The sequence below is a fragment of the Heptranchias perlo genome, chromosome 11, assembly GCF_035084215.1.
Source record: "Heptranchias perlo isolate sHepPer1 chromosome 11, sHepPer1.hap1, whole genome shotgun sequence".
NCBI lineage: Eukaryota > Metazoa > Chordata > Chondrichthyes > Hexanchiformes > Hexanchidae > Heptranchias > Heptranchias perlo.
The window spans coordinates 16907714-16933334 of record NC_090335.1 but is presented as its reverse complement, the minus strand read 5'-3'; the positions used below and the strand labels follow the sequence as shown (position 1 = coordinate 16933334).

General features: G+C 46.8%; 1 protein-coding gene across 2 annotated transcripts in view; it reads right to left on the bottom strand.

The window, feature by feature from the left end:
* Positions 1-25621, bottom strand: part of LOC137326897 (protein FAM124A) — a 40111-nt gene that overhangs the window by 7115 nt on the left and 7375 nt on the right. Inside the window, exon 3 of one of the 2 annotated variants that reach the window (XM_067992279.1) lies at positions 2181-2917. In XM_067992279.1, the coding sequence (XP_067848380.1) occupies positions 2181-2917 (737 nt within the window). Of the gene's footprint in view, positions 1-2180; positions 2918-19701; positions 19827-25621 lie in introns of those variants that run through there. The other variant, XR_010964283.1, reaches the window with a different exon arrangement.

Genomic DNA, 25621 nt, shown 5'->3' with positions numbered 1-25621 from the left:
AAGGCGGGTCTGAAATTGTTGCAATTTTCACTGCTCCCAACCCACCAGTTTTTCACAGTTAAAATCCTGCCCATTGACTCTGTTTCTCTCGCCACAGATGATGCCTGACCTGCTGAATATTTCCAGCATGTTCTGTTTTTATTTTCTATCAGGTGCATAATTGGAATGTCAGAGCTGAGCATTTTTAAGCTGATGACAGAAGAACATAAACACAAAGCAACACACACACACAGACACAGACACACAGAGACACAGACACAGACACACACACAGACACACACACACACACAGACACACAGACAGACACACACACAGACACACACACACACAGACACACACACAGACACAGACACACACAGACACAGACACACACACAGACACACAGACACACAGACACACAGACAGACACACACACAGACACACACACACACAGACACAGACACACAGACACACAGAGACACAGACACACACACACACACAGACACACACACACACACAGACACACAGACACACAGACAGACACACACACAGACACACACACAGACACAGACACACACAGACACAGACACACACACAGACACACAGACACACAGACAGACACACACACAGACACACACACAGACACAGACACACACAGACACAGACACACACAGACACAGACACACAGAGACACAGAGACACAGACACAGACACACACACAGACACACACACAGACACACACAGACACACACAGACACAGATACACATGTAGCTGCTTCGTGGGCCAGAGAGAAAGAGAAAAAGAGGAAGAGAGGGAGGGAGACTAAGCGAAAAAATAGAAACAGTAAACATTATGAAATCTTTTTACAAAGTCCTCTTTTTAATCATTCTTCTGTTTAGAGGTTTGTGTGTGTGTAAAGCAGTTTATGCGATTGAATTCCCTCTCTCATTGCCATGGAGTGTCCTTTTTTTTTGTTTAGTTCTCCAGTTGCCAAACTTAATTGAAATGTCTGATTCATGGGGGAGAAAAATCAGTGTAGCTGGTAAAAGTTTCTCCTCTTGCATTTAATTCTATTGTAGTCTTTACTTAATGACCAATGAAAATTGGACTTTACAGGTTGGCTTTTTAAAGAACCAATCAGGTCGCAGAAAAGTAGCAATCGCAGGGCCCCACATAGGTTTATTGATATTATGGGATGCTGTCTGACGGACTCAGGACCGCAAAGGTCAATGGTTGGTATTGCTGCCACTCGTCAGGTCCACCATTTTATTCTGCCAGCGGGTAGGCCAAACTCTCAGCTGCCTTTAACAGGCCAGCAATGCAATATCCATATTGCCGGCTCGTTTAGATTATTTTCCGGAATTGGGGCATGCCAGCAGCCAACCTGATAAACGGGCGGCAACAGGACTGTGCAACGGCACCGGGACCTGAGCCAGTCAGGCCAGTGAAAGGATACCCTATGCAACAATAATAGGGTTGCCAACTCTGGTCAGCTGTATTCCTGGAGCTTTCATCACATGACCTCCTGCCTCCAACTGCCCCACTCAGCCATTTTTCCTATCTCCACTGTTTTTATAACTAATAAACGAAAGTGTTCAATTTTTTTTTAAACGCCCCTATGATTTTTCTCCCAGGGTTTGCTTGCAGCAGTGTCCAGGAGGATTAATATTTAAATCTTGGAGATTCCAGGACAATCCTGGAGGGTTGGCGACCCTAAACAGTAATAGTTGATCCATGATCATAGTGTCAACTATCTTTAAATTACTTGTTGTAAACGTGCCCTTTCATGATCGTACGTGTGTGGATTTGACACAAGTCAGTATTATTTAGTATCATTGTCTAGTAAAAAGTCGTGAAACAGCCTTGTAGTGACTGCGCTGGTACATGTTCCGGTGTTGCCAACTGCACCGCAGAGAACGAACCGGCCTCCTCAGCTGTCGGCTCCAGTGGCCTTGTGCGATGTAACGAACGGAGCCATTTTGAGGAGCAGGTAGCTCCTCCTGTCAGTGAAACAGATGCAAAATGGTAGGAAGACTTCACTCTTCCTTTAAAAAGAGAGATCTATTTTTTAATTGTGTTCTTTCTTTAAAATATCACCCCCCATGTTTATGTTTTTTTTTAAGCAAAACATGTCCGTCCCCCCCGCCCCCCCCCCCCCCCACCAGCGTTTCCTTCCCTCGGCAGCCGGGGACGATATTACCTGGAACAGAAGCTTGTTGCCATCGTAGTCCTCCGTTTGCCACCTCACGTCACTGATTGGGCTGCAGGGATTGGGCAGAAGCGGGATGAGGTGGCCAATGTTGTGAACTCTGAACTCCAGCACGGCCGATTCGGTGGGTGTGGGACACTGACCCTTTGGAAGCCTCTTCAGCGAGAGCTGAATATCAACGTCCATGTTGGAATACACAGTGAAGAACACAAAATCCGGCTTCCGCTTGGACACCTCTCTTCTCAGGATCAGCTGGTACATCCGGACCGTGTCGACAAAGTTGTCAAAGCTGCAGTAAATGGTGAAGCGGATGATTTCTTTCCCATCGTGCACCTGCCTGACGGCCCAGAGGGCTGCGTGATTGGCGAGAGTGAAGAAGTCCTGGTTCCTGGGCATGTAAGGGAGAATCCTGCCCTTCACCCGCTCGGTGTGGTGATATTGCCACGGGGGATGGAGGAAGCGTTCGTGGAGCTGCGAGATCTGTTGCCCGCACTCTTCGTGGACAAAGACGATCACGGCCAGCGCTGGCTGGACCGCGATGCTGCCGCCGCCGGACCTCAGCGGTTGCGAGGTGCCGCGCTCGGAGGCAATGAAGAGCCGCAGGTTGGGGTTAATCCAGGTTACGAGGCTGTCGACAGCACTCTGCAGGGCTGCTGAGTTTCCTGGGTTGGTGATGACGTGCATGGTGACCAGGAAGGGGTCAGGCACTTCCTCCAAGGACAGCTCACCTACACACCAGGATAGGGAGAGAACAGAAAGATATCTGGGTTATTGTCATCATGCAATCATAAAAGTGCAGAAGGAGGCCATTTGGCCTATCGTGCCTGTGCCAGCTGTTCGAAAGAGCTACACAATTAGTCCCACTCCCCCGCTCTTTCCCCGTTGCCCTGCAAATTTTTTCCTTCTCAAGTGTTCATCCAATTCCCTTTTGAATCTGCTTCCACCACCCTTTCAAGTAGTTCATTCCAGATCATAACAACGCACTGCGTAAAAAAAATTCTCCTTATCTCCCCTCTGGTTCTTTTGCCAATTATCATAAATCAGTGTCCTCTGGTTACTGACCCTCCTGCCAGTGGAAACAGTCGTACAAGTTTGTAAATGGGAAAGACCTGAAAATTCACTGGTGTCTTTGCTATTTTTCGTTAACAAACTTTTCTGTAAGACTGGAATAAATTCTGTATCCCATAATGTCTCATTAGGTATCTATACTATATACAAGATTCTCAATTCCAATATAGAGTTGATTCAGTATAGAAATACATAGAAGTTACAGCACGTAAACAGGCCATTCAGTCCATTAGTCTATGTCAGTGTTCACCCTCCATGTGAGCAAATAGTCCCAATCACATTTACCCTCTCTGTTCTCATATCACATTATCTCCTTTTCCCTCATCAGTCTATTCAATCTAATCTTTAATGCTGACATACTTTCTGCCTCAACCACTAAATTCCACAGCCTCACAACTCTCTGTGTAAAGAAGCTTCTCCTGCCCCCTGTTCCAAATCTTTTACATTCAATCTTGTATCTATGGCCCCTTATATCATATCACTCTGTAATCTGAGTTGTTCTAACTAAAAAGGCCTCATTTTTCAAAGTCTTTCTTCGTATTTGCATTTCACTCAACAGAAGATTGGGTGAGAGAACTGGGGTTATAGTGTTTAGCCTCATCTCTGACATGTGTGCTCTCTCAGCGAAGCCCTCGGCTGGGATTGTTGAATATGCCTTCATAATTCTGTTGTGGGGCTATGAAAAGATTTAACTTGTACCCTGCTGTGAAACTCATCACAATAATATTCTACAGTTGGTATATGCTACTGGATAATCGGTCAGTTTAACAGGCAGAGTATTAGCCTAGATTTTATAGTCGGTGTTATTTAAGCACTGGTTGTGGACCCATTTAAACCAACTGGTAGCATTAATATTGGAAAATCTACGCTATTGTATACTGGAGTCGGGCTGGACTTACCCACCATCCATAGTCAATGGGGACAATCTAGTCAGAAGGTTGTGGGTTCAAGTCCCAATCCTGAGACTTGAACACAATATATAGGCTGACACTTCAGTGCAGTAGTGAGGGAGAGCTGCACCATCGGAGGTGCCGTTAAACTGAGACGGGATCTGCGTGATTCCCCAAAGCCTTTCCACCATCTACAAGGCACAAGTCAGGAGTGTCATGGAATACTCTCCACTTGCCTGGATGAGTGCAACTCCAACAACACTCAAGAAGCTCGACACTATCCAGGACAAAGCAACCCGCTTGATTGGCACCCCATCTACCACCATAAACATTCACCCCCTTCACCACCGGCGCACCGTGGCTGCAGTGTGTACCATCTACAAGATGCACTGCAGCAACTCGCCAAGGCTTCTTCGACAGCACCTCCCAAACCTGCAACCCCTACCACCTAGAAGGACAAGGGCAGCAGGCACATGGGAACAACACCATCTGCACATTCCCCTCCAAGTCACACACCATCCCCACTTGGAAATATATCGCTGTTCCTTCATCGTCGCTGAGTCAGAATCCTGGAATTCCCTACCTAACAGCACTGTGGGAAAACCTTCACCACACGGACTTTAGGACTGAGATGAGGAGAAATTTCTTCACTCAGAGGGTGGTGAACCTATGGAATTCTCTACCACAGAAGGTTGTGGAGGCCAAGTCACTGAACATATTTAAGAAGGAGCTAGATAGATTTCTAAACACAAAAGGCATCAAGGGGTATGGGAGAAAGCGGGAATATGGTACTGAGATAGAGGATCAGCCATGATCATATTGAATGGCGCAGCAGGCTCAAAGGGCCGAATGGCCCACTCCGATCCTGTTTTTTATGTTTCAAGAAGGCGGCTCACCACCATCTTCTCAAGGGCAAATAGGGATGGGCAATAAATGCTGGCCTTGCCAGCGACGCCCACATCCCATGAACGAATAAAAAAAATAGGTGGATGTAAAAGATCCCACGGCTTTATTTGAAGAGCTGGGGAGTTCTCCCAGTGTCCTGGCCAATATTTATCCCTCAACCAACATCACTAAAATACAAATTATCATGGCCATTTGTTTCATTGTTGTCTGTGGGACCTTGCTGTATGCAAATTGGCTGCCGCGTTTCCTACATTAAAACATGACTAGATTTCAAAAGTACTTCATTGGCTGTGAAGGGATTTGGGACATTCTGAAATTGTGAAAGGGGCTATAGAAAAGCAGATTCCTTCCTTTCATAAGAACATAAGAAATAGGAGCAGAAGTAGGCCATACTGCCCTTCGAGCCTGCTCTGCCGTTCAATAAGATCATGGCTGATCTTCTACCTCAAATCCACTCTCCCGCCTTATCCCCAATGACATTCGGGGACTGATTGATGCCAATGTGCCCTATTGGTGGTAAGTCTTGTCCACCAGGCGCTGGATTGCCAGGGCTCAGGGCGGTGGGGGGGGGGGGGCTGCTGCACTATTTAAAACAGGGGTGTCCAGCCTGCAGCCCCCTGAGTCCTGGTGAACCGGCCTTCAATCTCAGGCGACAGACTCCTATTTACCCTTAAATTTTTTAATTGCTGGTTTGTCCTGTGGGCCTGGAGGTTTGGAAAGGGCTGTTTTTAGCTCTGATGGACGAATCTTGAACCAGAACATCGAGATCTGTTAGTAAAGTCCCCACTTACACTGTCCTCGCTTATCATGGGCGGCTACCTATAATCGGGCAAATAGCATTAATTATTTGCCATCACCATAGGAGTCAATTATAAAGGCGCCGCTGCTGAAACCCTCATCCATGCCTTTGTTACCTCTAGTCTCAAGTATTCCAATGCTCTCCTGGCCTCCCACTTCCATCCACCATAAACTTGAGCTCATCCAAAACTCTGCTGCCCGTATCCTAACTCACACAAGTTCTGTTCACCCATCACCCCTGTGCTCACTGACCTACATTGGTTCCCAGTCCAGCAGCACCTTGATTTTAAAATTCTTATCCTGGTTTTCAAATCCCTCTATGGCCTCGCCTCTTCCCTCCCTATCTTTGTAACCTCCTCCAGCCCTACAAGATCTCTGTGTTTCTCCAACTCTGGCCTCTTGTACGTCCCTGACTTCCTTTGCCCCACCATTGGTGGCCGCGCCTTCAGTCGTCTAGGTCCCAAGCTCTGGAATTCCCTCCCTAAACCTTTCCGCCTCGCCACCTTTCACTCCTTCTTTAAGATGCTCCTTAAAACCTACCTCTTTGACTAAGGTTTGGGTCACCTGTCCTAGTATCTCCTTTGGCTCAGTGTCACTTTTTGTCTGATTACACTTCTATGAAGCGCCTTGGGACGTTTTACGACATTAAATGCGCTATATAAATGTAAGTTGTTGTTTATGTTAAAGTGCGATTACCGTAGTGATGAGACACTGGTTGCTACTGCTAACAATTAGGAGAGACAGTTGCTAAGTGAAGACTTCCTGTTTTTTTAAAAACATGATGGTTACTTTGCTTTTTGGTTTCACTGGCCACCACATCTAGCCAGCAAATCACGTAAACACCAACATGCCTGTTATAAGCGGTGAGACTGCTTCAGCAACTTGAGATCAACCCGCATTGAGGGAAATAAGGATTTGAGTTTTTATATCCGACACCTGAGACTCCACGGTCTTCACCTATGCAGCCGATGAAGACACAAGCATGGACTGTCCCTGGTTTTAAGGCATTGGTCACAATTTCCCCACTAAATTACCTCAATGCAAACAACTGTGTGTCTGTGAGGGTAACTTTCACCCGATAGAACCCGCCTGGCTTCAATGGAATGAAAGCCGGGCGGGTTGTACAACGGGCGGGCGATCTGCTCCACCAGGTTACTGCTCAGGCGGTGAAGGTGAAGATTTACCCCGTGTATATTTTGTTGGAGATCACAAAGTTTATTTTACTGTCATGGGTACCGAGCAAGATAATGATGGGATCGACACTTTCGTTAGATAGGGTCATTCCCCAGAGGCAGGCGGGTACAAGTGGGAAGAGGTGTCATCCCCATTTCATTCGAGTAACTATAAAGTACAATGTGGTCTTTAAGAATGCTTCCCCACACCCACCATCTCTAAACAGCTTTTCCATTCTCAGCAAACAAGCAAGCCAGTCTAGCCCCCTGCCTCAGTCACCTGCCCATCTGCGCGTCTGGGAATCTGAAATGATTGTTGAGGAACACTGACCACATTCTTCTTTCACGTTGGTGCTCGTCAGACGACTGGCGTGACCCCAGCTCCAACAACAGCTGACGGTTTCTTTTAGGAGCAGGAGAAGTGGATTGAAGATCACCAAACACATCTTACAATACACAAGCTTTTAACTTCTCTCGTTCTAGCTTTCATCTCTTCCACTCTTGCTGTTTTCTCTCTTTCTTCGCCACTAACTCTGCCCTCCCTATTTAAATGCAAGTGTCTGTGGCCAGATAAAATCAACAGAGATAGAAACAATTGATTTGGAGATTTAGAAGCATCATTGGCTGCTCAGCAACTTAGCACGTTCTGAAAGGTTTAGTTGACAACCTTTCTATCCCGGTCCCTATCTTTGGACTGGCGTTTTAATATACTTTTGCCTCCAGAACGCCATATGATCTCGCTTGAAGACCTACAGAAACCGAATTTTAAATCTGAACCAAGTTAAACTGCGCCTGAGCAGTGCAGTCATCTCCTCGTGACCCATCTTGCATTTTTAACGATCTCTTTCCATGGTGCATTGTGTCTTGTAGACTTTGTAGAAACGGGGAGGGGTGTTTCCTGGACTTTAAGTAATGGCACAACATTCACTTTTAGGTTGAAGTCTAGCAGTAGAGATAATTGTTCCCAATTGGCAGACGTCAATGTACCTTTTACTGTGTTACTGCTTGGTATATTCAGTGTACATTACCCCTCACACTACAAGGCTCCACCATCAAATATCAGAGGCACTGATTAAAACCTTTTAGGGATAACTTTCCGACCTTGTGATCCCGGTCACGAGCCTTCCCTGCCGGGAGCACGCATCGGAAGTTTGGATGCATACTGTCCATGATTTTCTGACATTTGAAATAACGGATGAAAATCATGAGTGGTGCGAGCCAAGAATTCCAATGACAGCCATGGCTCAGTTGGTAGCACTCTCGCCTCTGAGTCAGAAGGTCTACTTTTGATAAGAGTAAATAAGGAAAAACTGTTTCCAGTGGCAGAATGGCCGTTAACCAGAGGACACAGATTTAAGATGATTGGCAAAAGAACCAGAGGTGACCAGAGGAAACTTTTTTTTAACGCAGGGAGTTGTTATGATCTGGAAAGTGCTGCCTGTAAGGGTGGTGGAAACAGATTCTTTCAAAAGGAAATTGGATAAGTATTTCGAGGAAAGATTTACAGGGCTACAGGGAAAGAGCAGGGGAGTGGGACTAAGTGGATAGCTCTTTCAAAGAGCCAGCATAGGCACGATGGGCCAAATGGCCTCCTGTGCTATACCATACAATGATACAAAGAGCATGGGTTCCAGTCCCACTCCAGATACTTAAGCACAAAATCTAGGCTGACACTCAATGCAGTACTGAGAGAGCGCTGTACTGTCGGAGTGCCGTCTATCGGATGAGACGAGGCCACGTCTGCCCCCTCAGGTGGACGGAAAAGGTCACATGGCACTATTTTGAAGAACAGTAGAGGAGTTCTCCCTGTGTCCCCTCAACCAACATCACTAAAACAGATTATCTGGTCATTAGCTCATTGCTGTTTGTGGGAGCTTGCTGTGAGCAAATTGGCTGTCGCGTTTCCTACATTACAACAGTAATTATACTTCAAAAGTACTTCATTGGCTGTAAAGCACTTTGGGACATCCTGAGGTTGTGAAAGGCGCTATATAAATATAAGTTCATCCTATCTTCCTATAACTGTGGTCTCGACCTACTTTCTGGTTGTCATACTCTTTCCCGTCAAAGTTACAGTGGGAATCTGTTGGAATGCCGCAGAAATTCAGCCTCTTACATTTTAAACACTGGGAGAGGAGCTTTGCACGCGTGTGAACTGCAGTTCCAGCCAGACAGTGTAAATACAGCCTGGCTGGAAGCTGTAGTGTATCTACCACTCTCAGAGCTAGAACTACAGTATAAATGCAGACAATGTGGTAGAAATTGGTCTCGGGCTGCAGCGCGAAACAGGTGATAGCGAATCGGCCTCCCGGTTTACACTCCACCTGATATTCGTTTCTTTTGAAGTCAGTGGAAACGAAAATCGAGCAGGGTGTAAATCACATTGCCCATTGGCCATCGCCCGTTTCGCGCCTGTGCCTAAAACCAATTTCAACCCCAACACCAGTGACCATTCAGTCTCTGCACTCCTCCAATTCTGACCTCTACGCATCCCCGATTTCTATCGCTGCACCATTGGTGACCGTGTCTTCAGCTCCCTAGGCCCTAAGGTCTGGAATTCCCTCCCTAAACCTCTTCACCTCTCTTTCCTCATTTCAGACGCTCCTTAAAACCTATCTCTTTGACCAAGCTTTTGATCACCTGTCCTAATATCTCCTTATGTGGCTCGGTGTCATATTTTGTTTGATAACGCTCCTGTGAAGCACCTTGGGATGTTTCGCTATGTTAAAGGCGCTATATAAATGCAAGTTGTTGTTGCTGTTGTTCTGCTAGACTGTTGAGTTATTAACATTCCTTTTTAAAAATCCTCTAATCAGGGATCTTGCAGAGACAGTGCCCGATGCAAGTGATTACGCAAAGAGAATGAAGCACGTATTGACAACAGAAAATGCAAACTGAGCACTTGACATTGGAACAACAATGAAACCCCACTGGGACTGCTGCTCACTGCCAAGTCTCCTGACTTTTTTTATGTGTTCATGGGATGTGGGCATCGCTGGCAAGGCCAGGATTTATTGCCCATCCCTAATTGCCCTTGAGAAGGTGGTGGTGAGCTGCCTGCTTGAACCGCTGCAGTCCGTGTGGTGAAGGTTCTCCCACAGTGCTGTTAGGAAGGGAGTTCCAGGATTTTGAGCCAGCGACAATGAAGGAACGGCGATATATTTCCAAATCGGGATGGTGTGTGACTTGGAGGGGAACGTGCAGGTGGTGTTGTCCTCATGTGCCTGCTGCCCTTGACCTTCTAGGTGGTAGAGGTCGTGGGTTTGGGAGGTGCCGTCAAAGAAGCCTTGACAAGTTGCTGCAGTGCATCCTGTGGATGGTACACACTGCAGCCCTGATGCGCTAGTGGTGGAGGGAGTGAATGTTTAGGGTGGTGGATGGGGTTCTAGGAGGAAAGGGTAAACGTATTTAATCTTGCTCCACTTAGAGTGACCTTTGCGAGGCTCTGACCCTGGCGTAGAGTTTCAATTGATGGAAAGGCAGATTGGAGAATTGGGTGCAGAGGTCAGAGGCCCTGACATGCGGTGGCTCCCAACTTCCTGGCATTCGATTCTCCAGAACACCTGACTGTCAAGCGAGCTTCCTTCCCAAGTACACTGAGCTACAAAATTTATCTCATGGGCTCCATGGATAATCTCCAGCCCCCAACATTCCTCTCTCCCTATTCCTTTGCACTTGAAAAAATGACCCGTTCAAGGTTACCAATTTGCCAAGTCCTTAAACCTTTTGGAGAACCTTGCTTTTTGTACCCTGAGCTGTCAGGGAACTGGTAGGAACAACATTTATGATCATATAGAGTGGTAGCACTTTGGAAATCCATTTGGAGCTGTGTCTGTTTTTTAAGCTACATCAAATAGACCATACTTTTAAACCAACACCACCTATATATTGGCCTTGGAGGGCAAATAGCGCAGGTTTGCCAGAATGATACCTTGGCTTAAAGGGTTAAATTATGAGGAGAGGTTGCATAAACTTGGCTTATATTCCCTTGAGTTTAGAAGGTTGAGGGGTGATCTAATTGAGGCGTTTAATATGATAAATGGATTTGAAAGGTAGATACACAGAAATTAATTCCTTTGGTGGGGGAATCCAGAATAATCTTCAAATTAGAGCCAGGCCTTTCAGGAGTGAAATCAGGAAGCACTTTTTCATCTAAAGGGTAGTAGATAGGCTAAGTTTGATGTCTCCAGCTGATGATCTGACATACTGGTAATAAACTTGTGAAAACCTTTCTGGTCTGTTGGATGTTTACCCACCAAGGAGAACCCTGCTTGCCAATCCCAGTGATTGACACTTGAAAGACCTAGGTAGCGAGCCTTTCCAGGAGCCTAGAATGATGCCCTTTGCATTGATGCTGGACATGTCTAGTGCAGATTGAGTGTTAAGGGTTAAACTCCCTCCACCAGGAGATCTCGCTTTCCTTCGTTGCGGTGTCAGGTCAGGCTCTGAGGCTGGGTTTGCACTATAACCGCAATGTTGGATAAGAAAGAACGAACGTACATTTATATAGCACCTTTCATGACTTCAGGACATCCCAAAGCCTTTCACAGCCAATGAAGTACTTTTGAAGTGTAGTCACTGTAGTAATGTAGGAAACACAGCAGCCAATTTGTGCACAGCAAGATCCCACAAACAGCAATGAGATAATGACCAGATAATCTGTTTTTTAGGTGTTGGTGGAGGGATAAATATTGGCCAGGACACCAGGGAGAATTCCCCTGCTCTTCTTCGAAAAACTGCCATGGAATCTTTTACGTCCACCTGAGAGGGCAGACGAGGCCTCGGTTTGAAATTTCATCAGAAAGACAGTGCAGCACTTCCTCAGCACGGTACTAGAGTGTCAGCCTAGATTTTGTGTTCAGGCTCCTGGAGTGGGACTGTGAACCTGCAATCTTCTGACTCAGAGGCGAGAGTGCTACCAACTGAGCCACAGCTGATATCACAATCACAGTATAACTGCACCCCCAAGAGACGCAGCTGCACAAGCCAGGCCTTATAATCAGGAGCGTGTATCAATGCACAAGTCTTCTGTGTTAGTCATTATTAATTGTCCCCATGAATCCAATGTTTATGTGTCTTTGTGATTTGCTTTTTGTTGGAAGGATAGATGGCAGCCCTTCTTTGAGAGGGACTGTGTGTGTCCTTCTCCACCAGCTCTGCGGAGCGAAAAACAAACAGCAGCACACCGTTCAAAGCACAGCATATAATGCAGCCATTTAAGAATGTAAGGTTACATTCACACCCGTGAAAAGAGACTTTTGTCTAAGGAGGATGGCACTAATCACTCGGGCGATGGGAGAGAGAGTGACTAACAAGCACAAACAGGGCTCAGAAAACCCACTCAGCAAGCACTTTCTAACAAGGCCCAGCCTTAATCTGGCCATCCAAATGCACTTATTAACCAGCACTGGTTCACAAATACATTTAACTGAACAAATTAAAAGCATTTTCATTTTACTATTTGCGCAGACAATACATAAAGAAAACCTGTTTTAATGGCTGCTGATCCCACAGAATCTGAGATATATTATGAAGCTCCTTAAACTGGTTGCCATCTGTTTTTTTTTGTTTAATCCCACAGCTTGATTTAAATCATAAATCTCGAATCAGTTTATAACTGGGACTCGAGACGTGTCATCGATTTTGTTGATAAAAGAATTGCTGACAGGAACTGCTTTTTGTGTAAAAAAAAAGGGGCAATAAAATTATGGACACCTGCCTGTTTACAAACCCTTAACAGAGGACACATTCAAATAGCAATCAGTCCTTTCAATTAATATGCGTACAATCTGTATGAAACATCAAGCAGCCACTTGCAACTCAGCAGAGCTGTACAAGAAAGTCTCTCATTCATTTCACATACATTTGTTATATTCAACAACAACAACAACTTGCATTTATATAGTGCCTTTAACGTAGTAAAACGTCCCAAGATGCTTCACAGGATTGTAATCAGACAAAATTTGACACTGAGCCACTTAAGGAGATATTAGGACAGGTGAGCAAACACTTGGTCAAAGAGGTAGGTTTTAAGGAGCGTCTTAAAGGAGGAGAGGGAAGTGGAGAGGTTTAGGGAGGGAATTCCAGAGCTTAGGACCTGGACATCTGAAGGCACAGCCACTAATGGTGGGGCGAAGGAAGTGGGGAATGCACAAGAGGCCAGAATTGGAGGAACGCAGAGATCTCGGAGGGTTGTAGGGCTGGAGAAGCTTACAGAGATAGGGAGGGGCAAGGCCACGTAGGGATTTGAACACAAGGATGAGAATTTTAAAATTGAGGCGTTGGTGGACCGGGAGCCAAAGTAGGTCAGCGAGCACAAAGGTGATGGGGGAACGGGACTTGGTGCAAGTTAAGAACCATATTAGCGTCATTTCCACGTCGGTTAGGTTCTTTGTGTGACACTAGCACGTTCTTGCATCACCTGTTGAACTACTTGTCAAGCCATTAATAAAATGCGGTGGAGAAACAGCAGTGTGTGATATTTCTGTGTACATTGGCTAATAAATTCAGTTGCAGTTCATCGTGCTCCTGCTTGAAGACGGTAATGCTAGTTAGGCTTGCAGGATGTCACTTATTTCGATATATCCTAAAAGGAGCGCATTTTTTAATGAGTCAGTTGTGAATTCTGGGATGACACTTCAATGCAGTACTGAGGGAGTGCTGCAGTGTTGGAGGTGCTATCTTTCGGACGAGGCGTTAAACCAAGGCCCTGTATGCCTTCTCAGGTGGACGTAAAAGATCCCATGGCACCATTTCGAAAAAAAGCATGGGAGTTCACCCCAGTGTTCTGGCCAATATTTATCCCTCAATCAACATCACTAAAACAGATTATCTGGTCATTATTTCATTGCTGTTTGTGGGATCTTGCTGTGTGCAAATTGGCTGCCACATTTCCCTACATTACAACAGTGACTGTACTTCAAAAGTATTTCATTGGCTGTGAAGCACTATGGGACATCCTGAGGTCATGAAAGGCGCTATAGAAATGCAAATCTTTCTTTTCAAACAGGTCTCCATCCTGCCCAACGTGGCTCACTGTACATGGGTCTGCACCCAATCCCTCGTACAGTGACCTTCTGATCTCTGTCATATGATGGTGGAGCTAGGTTTAGCAGACTGGGGGGTCGAACTTAATTTTTGGCCGACTTGGCAGGAAGGGGACCGAGCTGGGTTCGCCTAACATCTGTTGTCGGGACGGGGACCGAGCTGGGTTAGTCTAACATCTGTTGTCGGGAAGCGGACCGAGCTGGGTTAGTCTAACATCTGTTGTCGGGACGGGGACCGAGCTGGGTTCGCCTAACATCTGTTGTCGGGACGGGGACCGAGCTGGGTTAGTCTAACATCTGTTGTCGGGACGGGGACCGAGCTGGGTTAGTCTAACATCTGTTGTCGGGAAGCGGACCGAGCTGGGTTAGTCTAACATCTGTTGTCGGGACGGGGACCGAGCTGGGTTAGTCTAACATCTGTTGTCGGGACGGGGACCGAGCTGGGTTAGTCTAACATCTGTTGTCGGGACGGGGACCGAGCTGGGTTAGTCTAACATCTGTTGTCGGGAAGCGGACCGAGCTGGGTTAGTCTAACATCTGTTGTCGGGACGGGGACCGAGCTGGGTTAGTCTAACATCTGTTGTCGGGACGGGGACCGAGCTGGGTTAGTCTAACATCTGTTGTCGGGAAGCAGGCCGAGCTGGGTTAGTCTAACATCTGTTGTCGGGAAGCGGACCGAGCTGGGTTAGTCTAACATCTGTTGTCGGGACGGGGACCGAGCTGGGTTAGTCTAACATCTGTTGTCGGGACGGGGACCGAGCTGGGTTAGTCTAACATCTGTTGTCGGGACGGGGACCGAGCTGGGTTAGTCTAACATCTGTTGTCGGGACGGGGACCGAGCTGGGTTAGTCTAACATCTGTTGTCGGGAAGCGGACCGAGCTGGGTTAGTCTAACATCTGTTGTCGGGAAGCGGACCGAGCTGGGTTAGTCTAACATCTGTTGTCGGGAAGCGGACCGAGCTGGGTTAGTCTAACATCTGTTGTCGGGAAGCGGACCGAGCTGGGTTAGTCTAACATCTGTTGTCGGGAAGCGGACCGAGCTGGGTTATTCTAACATCTGTTGTCGGGACGGGGACCGAGCTGGGTTAGTCTAACATCTGTTGTCGGGACGGGGACCGAGCTGGGTTAGTCTAACATCTGTTGTCGGGACGGGGACCGAGCTGGGTTATTCTAACATCTGTTGTCGGGAAGCAGGCCGAGCTGGGTTAGTCTAACATCTGTTGTCGGGACGGGGACCGAGCTGGGTTAGTCTAACATCTGTTGTCGGGACGGGGACCGAGCTGGGTTAGTCTAACATCTGTTGTCGGGACGGGGACCGAGCTGGGTTATTCTAACATCTGTTGTCGGGAAGCAGGCCGAGCTGGGTTAGTCTAACATCTGTTGTCGGGACGGGGACCGAGCTGGGTTAGTCTAACATCTGTTGTCGGGAAGCGGACCGAGCTGGGTTAGTCTAACATCTGTTGTCGGGACGGGGACCGAGCTGGGTTATTCTAACATCTGTTGTCGGGAAGCGGACCGAGCTGGGTTAGTCTAACATCTGTTGTCGGGACGGGGACCGAGCTGGGTTAGTCTAACATCTGTTGTCGGGAAGCGGACCGAGCTGGGTTAGTCTAACATCTGTTGTCGGGACGGGGACCGAGCTGGGTTAGTCTAACATCTGTTGTCGGGACGGGGACCGAGCTGGGTTAGTCTAACATCTGTTGTCGGGACGGGGACCGAGCTGGGTTAGTCTAACATCTGTTGTCGGGACGGGGACCGAGCTGGGTTAGTCTAACATCTGTTGTCGGGAAGCGGACCGAGCTGGGTTAGTCTAACATCTGTTGTCGGGACGGGGACCGAGCTGGGTTAGTCTAACATCTGTTGTCGGGAAGCAGGCCGAGCTGGGTTAGTCTAACATCTGTTGTCGGGAAGCGGACCGAGCTGGGTTAGTCTAACATCTGTTGTCGGGACGGGGACCGAGCTGGGTTATTCTAACATCTGTTGTCGGGAAGCAGGCCGAGCTGGGTTAGTCTAACATCTGTTGTCGGGAAGCAGGCCGAGCTGGGTTAGTCTAACATCTGTTGTCGGGAAGCAGGCCGAGCTGGGTTAGTCTAACATCTGTTGTCGGGACGGGGACCGAGCTGGGTTAGTCTAACATCTGTTGTCGGGAAGCAGGCCGAGCTGGGTTAGTCTAACATCTGTTGTCGGGACGGGGACCGAGCTGGGTTAGTCTAACATCTGTTGTCGGGAAGCAGGCCGAGCTGGGTTAGTCTAACATCTGTTGTCGGGAAGCAGGCCGAGCTGGGTTAGTCTAACATCTGTTGTCGGGAAGCAGGCCGAGCTGGGTTAGTCTAACATCTGTTGTCGGGAAGCAGGCCGAGCTGGGTTAGTCTAACATCTGTTGTCGGGAAGCAGGCCGAGCTGGGTTAGTCTAACATCTGTTGTCGGGAAGCAGGCCGAGCTGGGTTAGTCTAACATCTGTTGTCGGGAAGCAGGCCGAGCTGGGTTATTCTAACATCTGTTGTCGGGAAGCAGGCCGAGCTGGGTTATTCTAACATCTGTTGTCGGGAAGCAGGCCGAGCTGGGTTAGTCTAACATCTGTTGTCGGGAAGCAGGCCGAGCTGGGAACTGGGGAAATGCCGCGTACCTGGTCCGCAGAGCCAGAAACCCGTACAAACTCACAGACTGAACCTGGAGACCGAAAACGGGTGACAGAGGTTAGCGGGAGTGAAATGGAGGCAGTTCTCCAAAGACGCAATGGCCGACCTCAGAATGATTGGGGGGAGTGTTCATGAGCCCCTGAGCCCGCCCCACCAAATTGGCTCTGCCACAGCTGCTATACCATTAGAGGGAGATAGGAACATAGGAACAGGAGTAGGCGATTTAGCCCCTCGAGCCTGTTCTGCCATTCAATTAGATCATGACTGATCTGTGTCCTAACTCCATATACCTCCCTTAGCCCCATATCCCTTAATATCTTTGGTTAACAAAAATCTATCAATCTCAGAGTTAAAATTAACAATTGAGCTAGCATCAACTGCATTTGAGGAAGAGAGTTCCAAATTTCTACCACCCTTTGCGTGTAGAAGTGTTTCCTAACTTCACTCCTGAAAGTCCTGGCTCTAATTCTAAGGCTATGTTCCCTAGTCGTAGACTCCCCAACCAGTGGAAATAGTTTCTCTCTCTCGACCCTATCAATTCCCCTTAATATCTTGAAAACTTTGATCAAATTACCCCTTAATCTTCTAAATTCCAGGGAATATAACCCTAGTTTGTGTAATCTCGCCTCGTAATTTAACCCTTGGAGTCCAGGTATCATTCTAGTAAATCTTCGCTGCACTCCCTCCAAGGCCAATATATCCTTCCTAAGGTGCGGAGCCCAGAACTGAACACAGTACTCCAGGTGTGGTCTAACCAGAGCTTTGTATAGCTGTAACATAACTTCTACCTCCTTGTATTCTAGTCCTCTAGATATAAAGGCCAGCATTCTATTAGCCTTTTTGATTATTTTCTGTACTTGCCTATGACATTTTAATGATCTATGTACATGGACCCCTAAGTCTCTTTGGACCTCCACTGTTTCGAGCTTTTCAATATTTAGAAAGTACTCTGATCTATCCTTTTTAGGTCCAAAGTGGATGACCTCACACTTGCTTACATTGAAATCAATTTGTCACAGTTTTGCCCATTCACTTAATCTATTAATATCTCTCCGTAATTTTATGCTTCCACTGCTTACAATGCTACCTATCTTTGCGCCATCGGCAAACTTCGATATGTGGCTCTCTATCCCGTCATTTAAGTTGGTAATAAATACAGTGAATAGCTGCAGCCCCAACACAGGTCTCTGTGGGACACAACTAGTCACATCCTGCCAATTTGAGTACCTGCCCATTATCCCTACTCACTGTCTCCAGCCGCTCAGCCAATTTCCTAACCAGATCAATAATTTGCCCTCAATTCCATGAGCTTCAACTTTAGCTAACAGTCTTTTATGAGGGACTTTATCAAATGCCTTCTGGAAGTCCAGATAAACAACATCCATAGACAGTCCCCTGTCCACTACTTTAGTCACCTCTTCAAAAAATTCAATCAGGTTCATCAGGCATGATCTATCCTTTACAAATCCATGCTGGCTCTCTCTGATCAGCTGAAAATTTTCAAGGTATTCAGTCATTCTATCCTTAATTATACATTCTAGTAATTAGATATTAGGCGAACTGGTCTATAATTCCCTGGTTCCCCTCTCTCATCTTTCTTAAATAATGGAGTGACATGTGCAATATTCCAATCTAAAGGAACGGTTCCTGAATTGAGAGAACTTTGGAAGATTATAGTTAGGGCATCTGCAATCTTCTCACCTTCTTCCTTTAAAACCCTGGGATGGAAACCATCTGGTCCTAGGGATTTGTCACTCTTTAGTGCCATTATTTTCTTCATTACTATTAATTTGCTTACGTTAATTACGGTGAGTCCTCGTCCCTGATTCAAAACTAGTTTCCTTGGGGTGTCCAGCATGCTACCCTCTTCCTCTACTGCAAATACTGATGCAAAGTAATTATCTAACATATCCGCCATTTCCTTATTTTCATTTACAATATCACCATTATCAGTTTTTAAGGGGCCCACAATGCTCTCGACCACCCTCTTTTTCCTAATATAATTGTAAAAATTTTTCATGTTGATTTTGATATCCCTTGCAAGTTTCTTTTCATACTCCCTTTTTGTAGCTCTTGTTATATGTTTTGTCACCCTTTGCATCTCTTCCAGTCCCCAGAATCTGTGCTATTTTTTGCATTTTTGTATGCTTTTTCTTTTAGTTTTATGTTGTCCCTTTCCTCTTTTGTTATCCATGGCTGTTTTTTTTGGCAAGTGGAGCTCTTGCCCCTTAGGGGTATAAACTGGTTCTGTATCACGTTAAATTCTGTTTTGAACACCTCCCACTGGTCTTCAGTTCTTTTACCCATTAACAGATTTGCCCAGTTTACTGAGGACAGTCTCTGTCTCATCCCATTGAAGTCGGCCTTACCTAAATTTAGAATCTTAGTAGCTGATACTGGTTTCTCCCTTTCAAACACAACATGGAACTCGATCATATTATGATCGCTATTAGATAAATGCTCACGCACAATTAGGCTGTTAATTAAATCTGGCTCATCATTCATTATTAAATCTAATATGCCCTGCTCCCCTGTTGGTTCTAGGACATATTGTTGCAGAAAGCTGTCCTGAACAAACTCAAGAAATTCGCTACCCTTTTTTTTTATTCATTCATGGGATGTGAGCGTCGCTGGCAAGGCCAGCATTTATTGCCCATCCCTAATTGCCCTTGAGAAGGTGGTGGTGAGCCGCCTTCTTGAACCGCTGCAGTCCGTGTGGTGAAGGTTCTCCCACAATGCTGTTAGGAAGGGAGTTCCAGGATTTTGACCCAGCGACGATGAAGGAACGGTGATATATTTCCAAGTCGGGATGGTGTGTGACTTGGAGGGGAAAGTGCAGGTGGTGTTGTTCCCATGTGCCTGCTGCCCTTGATGTGGAGATGCCGGTGATGGACTGGGGTGTACAAATGTAAGGAATCTTACAACACCAGGTTATAGTCCAACAGTTTTATTTGAAAATCACAAGCTTTCGGAGGCTTTCTCCTTCATCAGGTGGTAGACGGTGCGAGTTTGGGAGGTGCTGTCAAAGAAGCCTTGGCGAGTTGCTGCAGTGCATCTTGTAGATGGTACACACTGCAATCACTGTCTTTCTGACATAAGCTCCTCTGCTTAGCCCAATCTATATGAAAGTTAAAATCCCCCATTAAAACCACACTGCCTTTGCAAGATGCTTGCCTAATCTCTGCATTTATACATTCTGCCACTTCACAGCTGTTACCAGGGGGCCTATATACAACTCCCACTACAGTCTTAAATCCATTTCTATTTCTTAATTCTACCCTTAAAATCTCCACTGCTTGCTCACCTCTCATTATATCCTCTTTTATCACTGAAGTAATTTCATCCTTAATCACTAAGGCTACTCTTCCCCCTCTACCAGTTTCCATATCCTTCCTATAGACCTTATAACCTGGTATATTCAGTTCCCAGTCTGACCGTCTTACAACCATGTCTCATTAATGGCTATCATGCCGTATCCTCTAAGTTGAATTTGCGCCTGCAATTCGTTCAATTTGTTTCTTATACTCCGCCTGTTTGTATAAAGAACGCTTATAAAGAACGCTTATAAAGAACGCTTATTTGGGCCACACACCCCAACCTGTCCTTTTGCTCTAATGTTTTTCTCACACATTTCTTATTTCTCTCTTCTAATTTAATTACATTACATCTTGTAGTTTTCCCTTTACCTCTCGTGCCTAAAGCATAATTTCTGACTGTCACTCTACTCTCTTCCTTTTCGTTTGTTTTAGAATTATTATTTATACTACCTTTTCCCCTGAGTCCTCCTCCCCCATTTACGAGTTTAAAGTCCTTGTGACCGCCCTATTTATCCTTTCCGCTAGGACCTTGGTCCCAGCCCGGTTCAGGTGGAGCCTGACCCGATGGTACAGTCCCTTCCTGTCCCAATACTGGTGCCAGTGTCCCATGAAATGGAACCCCTCTTTCCCACACCACTCCTTCAGCCACATGTTCACCTCCATAATCTGCTTATCCCTACACCAATTTGCACGTGGCTCGGGTAATAATCCAGAGGTTATAACCCTTGAAGTCCTATTTTTAAATTTAGTTCCTAGCTCCTGGTACTCTCTGAACAGGACCTCTTGCCTACTCTTTCCTATGTTATTGGTCCCAACATGGATCACAACGACTGGATCCTCCCCCTCCCTCTCCAACATCCTTACAAGCTAATTCGTGATGTCCCTTACCCTGGTACCAGGTAGGTTACATATCATGTGGAGCTCTTGATCCTGCTTACAAAGGATGCTATCTGTCCCCCTAATTATTGAATCCCCTACAGGTACCACATGACACTTCTCCTCCTCCTCCCCCCTTTGGACAGCCTCCTGCTCCAGGGGGCCATGGTCAACATTCTGACTGTCCTTCCGACAGTCTTTATCCTTATCCTCACAGGTAGCAAGTACATTGTACCTGTTGGATAGGATCAATTTCTGGGAATCCTTGTTCTCTATCTCACCTGGGTTCCCCTTACTCTGTACACTATCGGTCACACCAACCCCGTTCTGATCCTGTACCTCTCTACGAGGTGTGTCCGAGGTCTGGAGCAAACTGTCCAGATAGTCCTCCCCTTCCCTTATGTGTCGGAGTGTCTCCAACTCACACTCCAGCTCAATGACCCTGAGCTGGAGAGATTCGAGACGGAGACATCTACTGCAGTATGTGGGAGTTTGTTGACAGAGAGGCCGAGACATTCTCTCTGTCCACAAACTCCCACATACTGCAGTCCAGACACACAACCTGCTCTGCCATATCTTAGTCTATATTTATTTATAGATATTTAATTTTTAGTCTGATTTGGTTTCTTTCCTGCTTTTTTTAAAAAAACAATTAGCATCTCCTTCCCACTCTACACCTAATTCCCACTCTCTCCAAATTCTCAAGTTCCTATTCAGTTCATGATGCACTCTATTCAATGTGCTCTGTGCTTCAGCAGATAACCTTCTAATTTATACATCTGTTGAGAACACCAGTTACAACTGTTCAATCAGCTTCCAACTCACAGTAATTACCCTCCATTCAAGCAATCACCTGCCATGGGCTTGCAGTTTCTGTTAACCGTTAACTAACTTGCAGTTTATTTTAAAGCAAAGAGGTTGCCCACAAGATGGTAGTGGAAATTAGAACGTCTCCAGGTAGCAAGTTTCCAGTGTGGCTTTGGCAGAAACTTGGGGGGAAGAATGCCCCTTAGCTCTGTCAGGCAAGGATGGTGCTTGGCGCAGGTAGTCTCAAAGAGTGATCAGGGAAAACAAAAATACAAAACCAATTCTCCCTCCTTTCCCATGCTGTTTGTTTGATGCTAAATATAAATATTTTATATTCCTCTTAGCCTGCTCTCAAACATTGTGGTGTAGCAGAAGTATTTTCCGACCGACGTACGCTGGCTTTTCCAGTGCCGATCATGTGAACTAGTTCCTGAGTCATTTCCTAATGCTCTCAACCTAGGCTGACACTCCAGTGCAGTACCGAGGGAATGCTGCACTGTCAGAGATATCGTCTTTTGGATGAGACGTTAAACTGAGGCCCTGTCTGCCCTCTCAGCAGGACGCAAAAGATCCCATGGCACTATACGAAGAAGAGCAGGGGAGTTCTCCCCAGTGTTCAATATTTATCCCTCACCCAACATCACTCAAACAGATTATCTCGTCATTTATTTCATTGCTGCTTGTAGGATCTTGCTGTGCGCAAATTGGCTGCTGTGTTTCCCTATATTACAACACTGATTACAAAAGTACTTCATTGGCTGTAAAGCGCTTTGGGACATCCTGAAGTTGTAAAAGGCGCTATATAAATGCAAGTTCTTTATTTCTTTCTTTACTACTCTTACTGTAAATCCTCTGTTGAACACTCAGCTCAGCAGCTTCCAGCTCTTGGCACAGAACTGCCTCTCTCACCGCAATAGTAAGTAAATGGGTAGTAAAGAGTGAACCCCTCCTAAAAATACCACTTTTGTTTAGGTATCTGGTCTGTTCTCTATCCATTGCTACTGATTCCTGCACCGAATCTTTGATCTTGCATCAGCTCCCTAATCCGTTGTGACTTCTCGAGAAGGCCGCACGTAAGTCATCAACGTGAGTTAAAATCCCACTGTAGCGGTTTTTTTTTATTCGTTCATGGGATGTGGGCGTCGCTGGCGAGGCCGGCATTTATTGCCCATCCCGAATGGCCCTTGAGAAGGTGGTGGTAAGCCGCCTTCTTGAACCGCTGCAGTCTGTGTGGTGAAGGTTCTCCCACAGTGCTGTTAGGAAGGGAGTTCCAGGATTTTGACCCAGCGACGATGAAGGAACGGCGATATATTTCCAAGTCGGGATGGTGTGTGACTTGGAGGGGAACGTGCAGGTGGTGTTGTTCCCATGTACCTGCTGCTCTTGTCCTTCCAGGTGGTAGAGGTTGTGGGTTTGGGAGGTGCTGTCGAAGAAACCTTGGCGAGTTGCTGCAGTGCATCCTGTGGATTGTACACACTGCAGCCACTGTGCGCCGATGGTGAAGGGAGTGAATGTTTAGGGTGGTGCCAATCAAGCGGGCTGCTTTGTCCTGGATGGTGTCAAGCTTCTTGAGTGTTGTTGGAGCTGCACTCATCCAGACAAGTGGAGAGTATTCCATCATACTCCTGACTTGTGCCTTGTAGATGGTGGAAAGGCTTTGGGGAGTCAGGAGGTGAGTCACTCGCCACAGAATACCCAGCCTCTGACCTGCTCTTGTAGCCATAGTATTTATATGGCTGGTCCAGTTAAGTTTCTGGTTACTGGTGACCCCCAGAATGTTGATGGTGGGGGATTCGGCGATGGTAATGCCATTGAATGTCAAGGGGAGGTGGTTAGACTCTCTCTTGTTGGAGATGGTCATTGCCTGGCACTTGTCTGGCGCGAATGTTACTTGCCACTTATGAGCCCAAGCCTGGATGTTGTCCAGGTCTTGCTGCATGCGGGCTCGGACTGCTTCATCATCTGATGGGTTGCGAATGGAACTGAACACTGTGCAATCATCAGCGAACATCCCCATTTCTGACCTTATGATGGAGGGAAGGTCATTGATGAAGCAGCTGAAGATGGTTGGGCCTCGGACACTGCCTTGAGGAACTCCTGCAGCAATGTCCTGGGGCTGAGATGATTGGCCTCCAACAACCACTAACATCTTCCTTTGTGTTCGGTATGACTCCAGCCACTGGACAGTATTCCCCCTGATTCCCATTGACTTCAATTTTACTAGGGCTCCTTGGTGCCACACTCGGTCAAATGCTGCCTTGATGTCAAGGGCAGTCACTCTCACCTCACCTCTGGAATTCAGCTCTTTTGTCCATGTTTGGACCAAGGCTGTAATGAGGTCTGGAGCCGAGTGGTATTGGCAGAACCCAAACTGAGCATCGGTGAGTAGGTTATTGGTGAGTAAGTGCCGCTTGATAGCACTGTCGACGACACCTTCCATCACTTTGCTGATGATTGAGAGTAGACTGATGGGGCGGTAATTTGCCGGATTGGATTTGTCCTGCTTTTTGTGGACAGGACATACCTGGGCAATTTTCCACATTGTCTGGTAGATGCCAGTGTTGTAGCTGTACTGGAACAGCTTGGCTAGAGGCGCAGCTAGTTCTGGAGCACAAGTCTTCAGCACTACAGCCGGGATGTTGTCGGGGCCCATAGCCTTTGATGTATCCAGTGCACTCAGCCGTTTCTTGATATCACGTGGAGTGAATCGAATTGGCTGAAGACTGGCTTCTGTGATGGTGGGGATATCAGGAGGAGGCTGAGATGGATCATCTACTCGGCACTTCTGGCTGAAGATGGTTGCAAACGCTTCAGCCTTGTCTTTTGCACTCACGTGCTGGACTCCGCCATCATTGAGGATGGTGATGTTTACAGAGCCTCCTCCTCCCGTTAGTTGTTTAATTGTCCACCACCATTCACGACTGGATGTGGCAGGACTGCAGAGCTTTGATCTGATCCGTTGGTTGTGGAATCGCTTAGCTCTGTTTATAGCATGTTGCTTCCGCTGCTTAGCATGCATGTAGTCCTGAGTTATAGCTTCACCGGGTTGGTACCTCATTTTTAGGTATGCCTGGTTCTGCTCCTGGCACACTCTTCTACACTCCTCATTGAACCAGGGTTGATCCCCTGGCTTGTTGGTATTGGTAGAGTGAGGAATATGCCAGGCTATGAGGTTACAGATTGTGCTGGAATACAATTCTGCTGCTGCTGATGGCCCACAGCGCCTCATGGATGCCCAGTTTTGAGCTGCTAGATCTGTTCTGAATCTATCCCATTTAGCACGGTGGTAGTGCCACACATGTTGGATGGTGTCCTCAGTGCGAAGACGGGACTTCATCTCCACGAGGACTGTGCGGTGGTCACTCCTACCAATACTGTCATGGACAGATGCATCTGCGACAGGTAGATTGGTGAGGAAGAGGTCAAGTAAGTTTTTCCCTCAGCTTTGGTTCTCCCACCACCTGCCGCAGGCCCAGTCTAGCAGCTATGTCCTTTAGGACTCTGCCAGCTCGGTCAGTAGTAGTGCTACCAAGCCACTCTTGGTGATGGACATTGAAGTCCCCCACCCAGAGTACATTCTGTGCCCTTGCTACCCTCAGTGCTTCCTCCAAGTGGTGTTCAACATGGAGCAGGACTGATTCATCAGCTGAGGGAGGACGGGAGGTGGTAATCAGCAGGAGGTTTCCTTGCCCATGTTTGACCTGATGTCATGAGATTTCATGGGGTCCAGAGTCAATGTTGAGGACTCCCAGGGCCACTCCCTCCTGACTGTATATCACTGTACCGCCACCTCTGGTGGGTCTGTCCTGCCGGTGGGACAGGACATACCCAGGGATGGTGATGGAAGAGTCTGGGACATTGGTTTGAGGATTTGAATTCGTGTTTTTAAAAAAATCTGGAAATTATATAAACT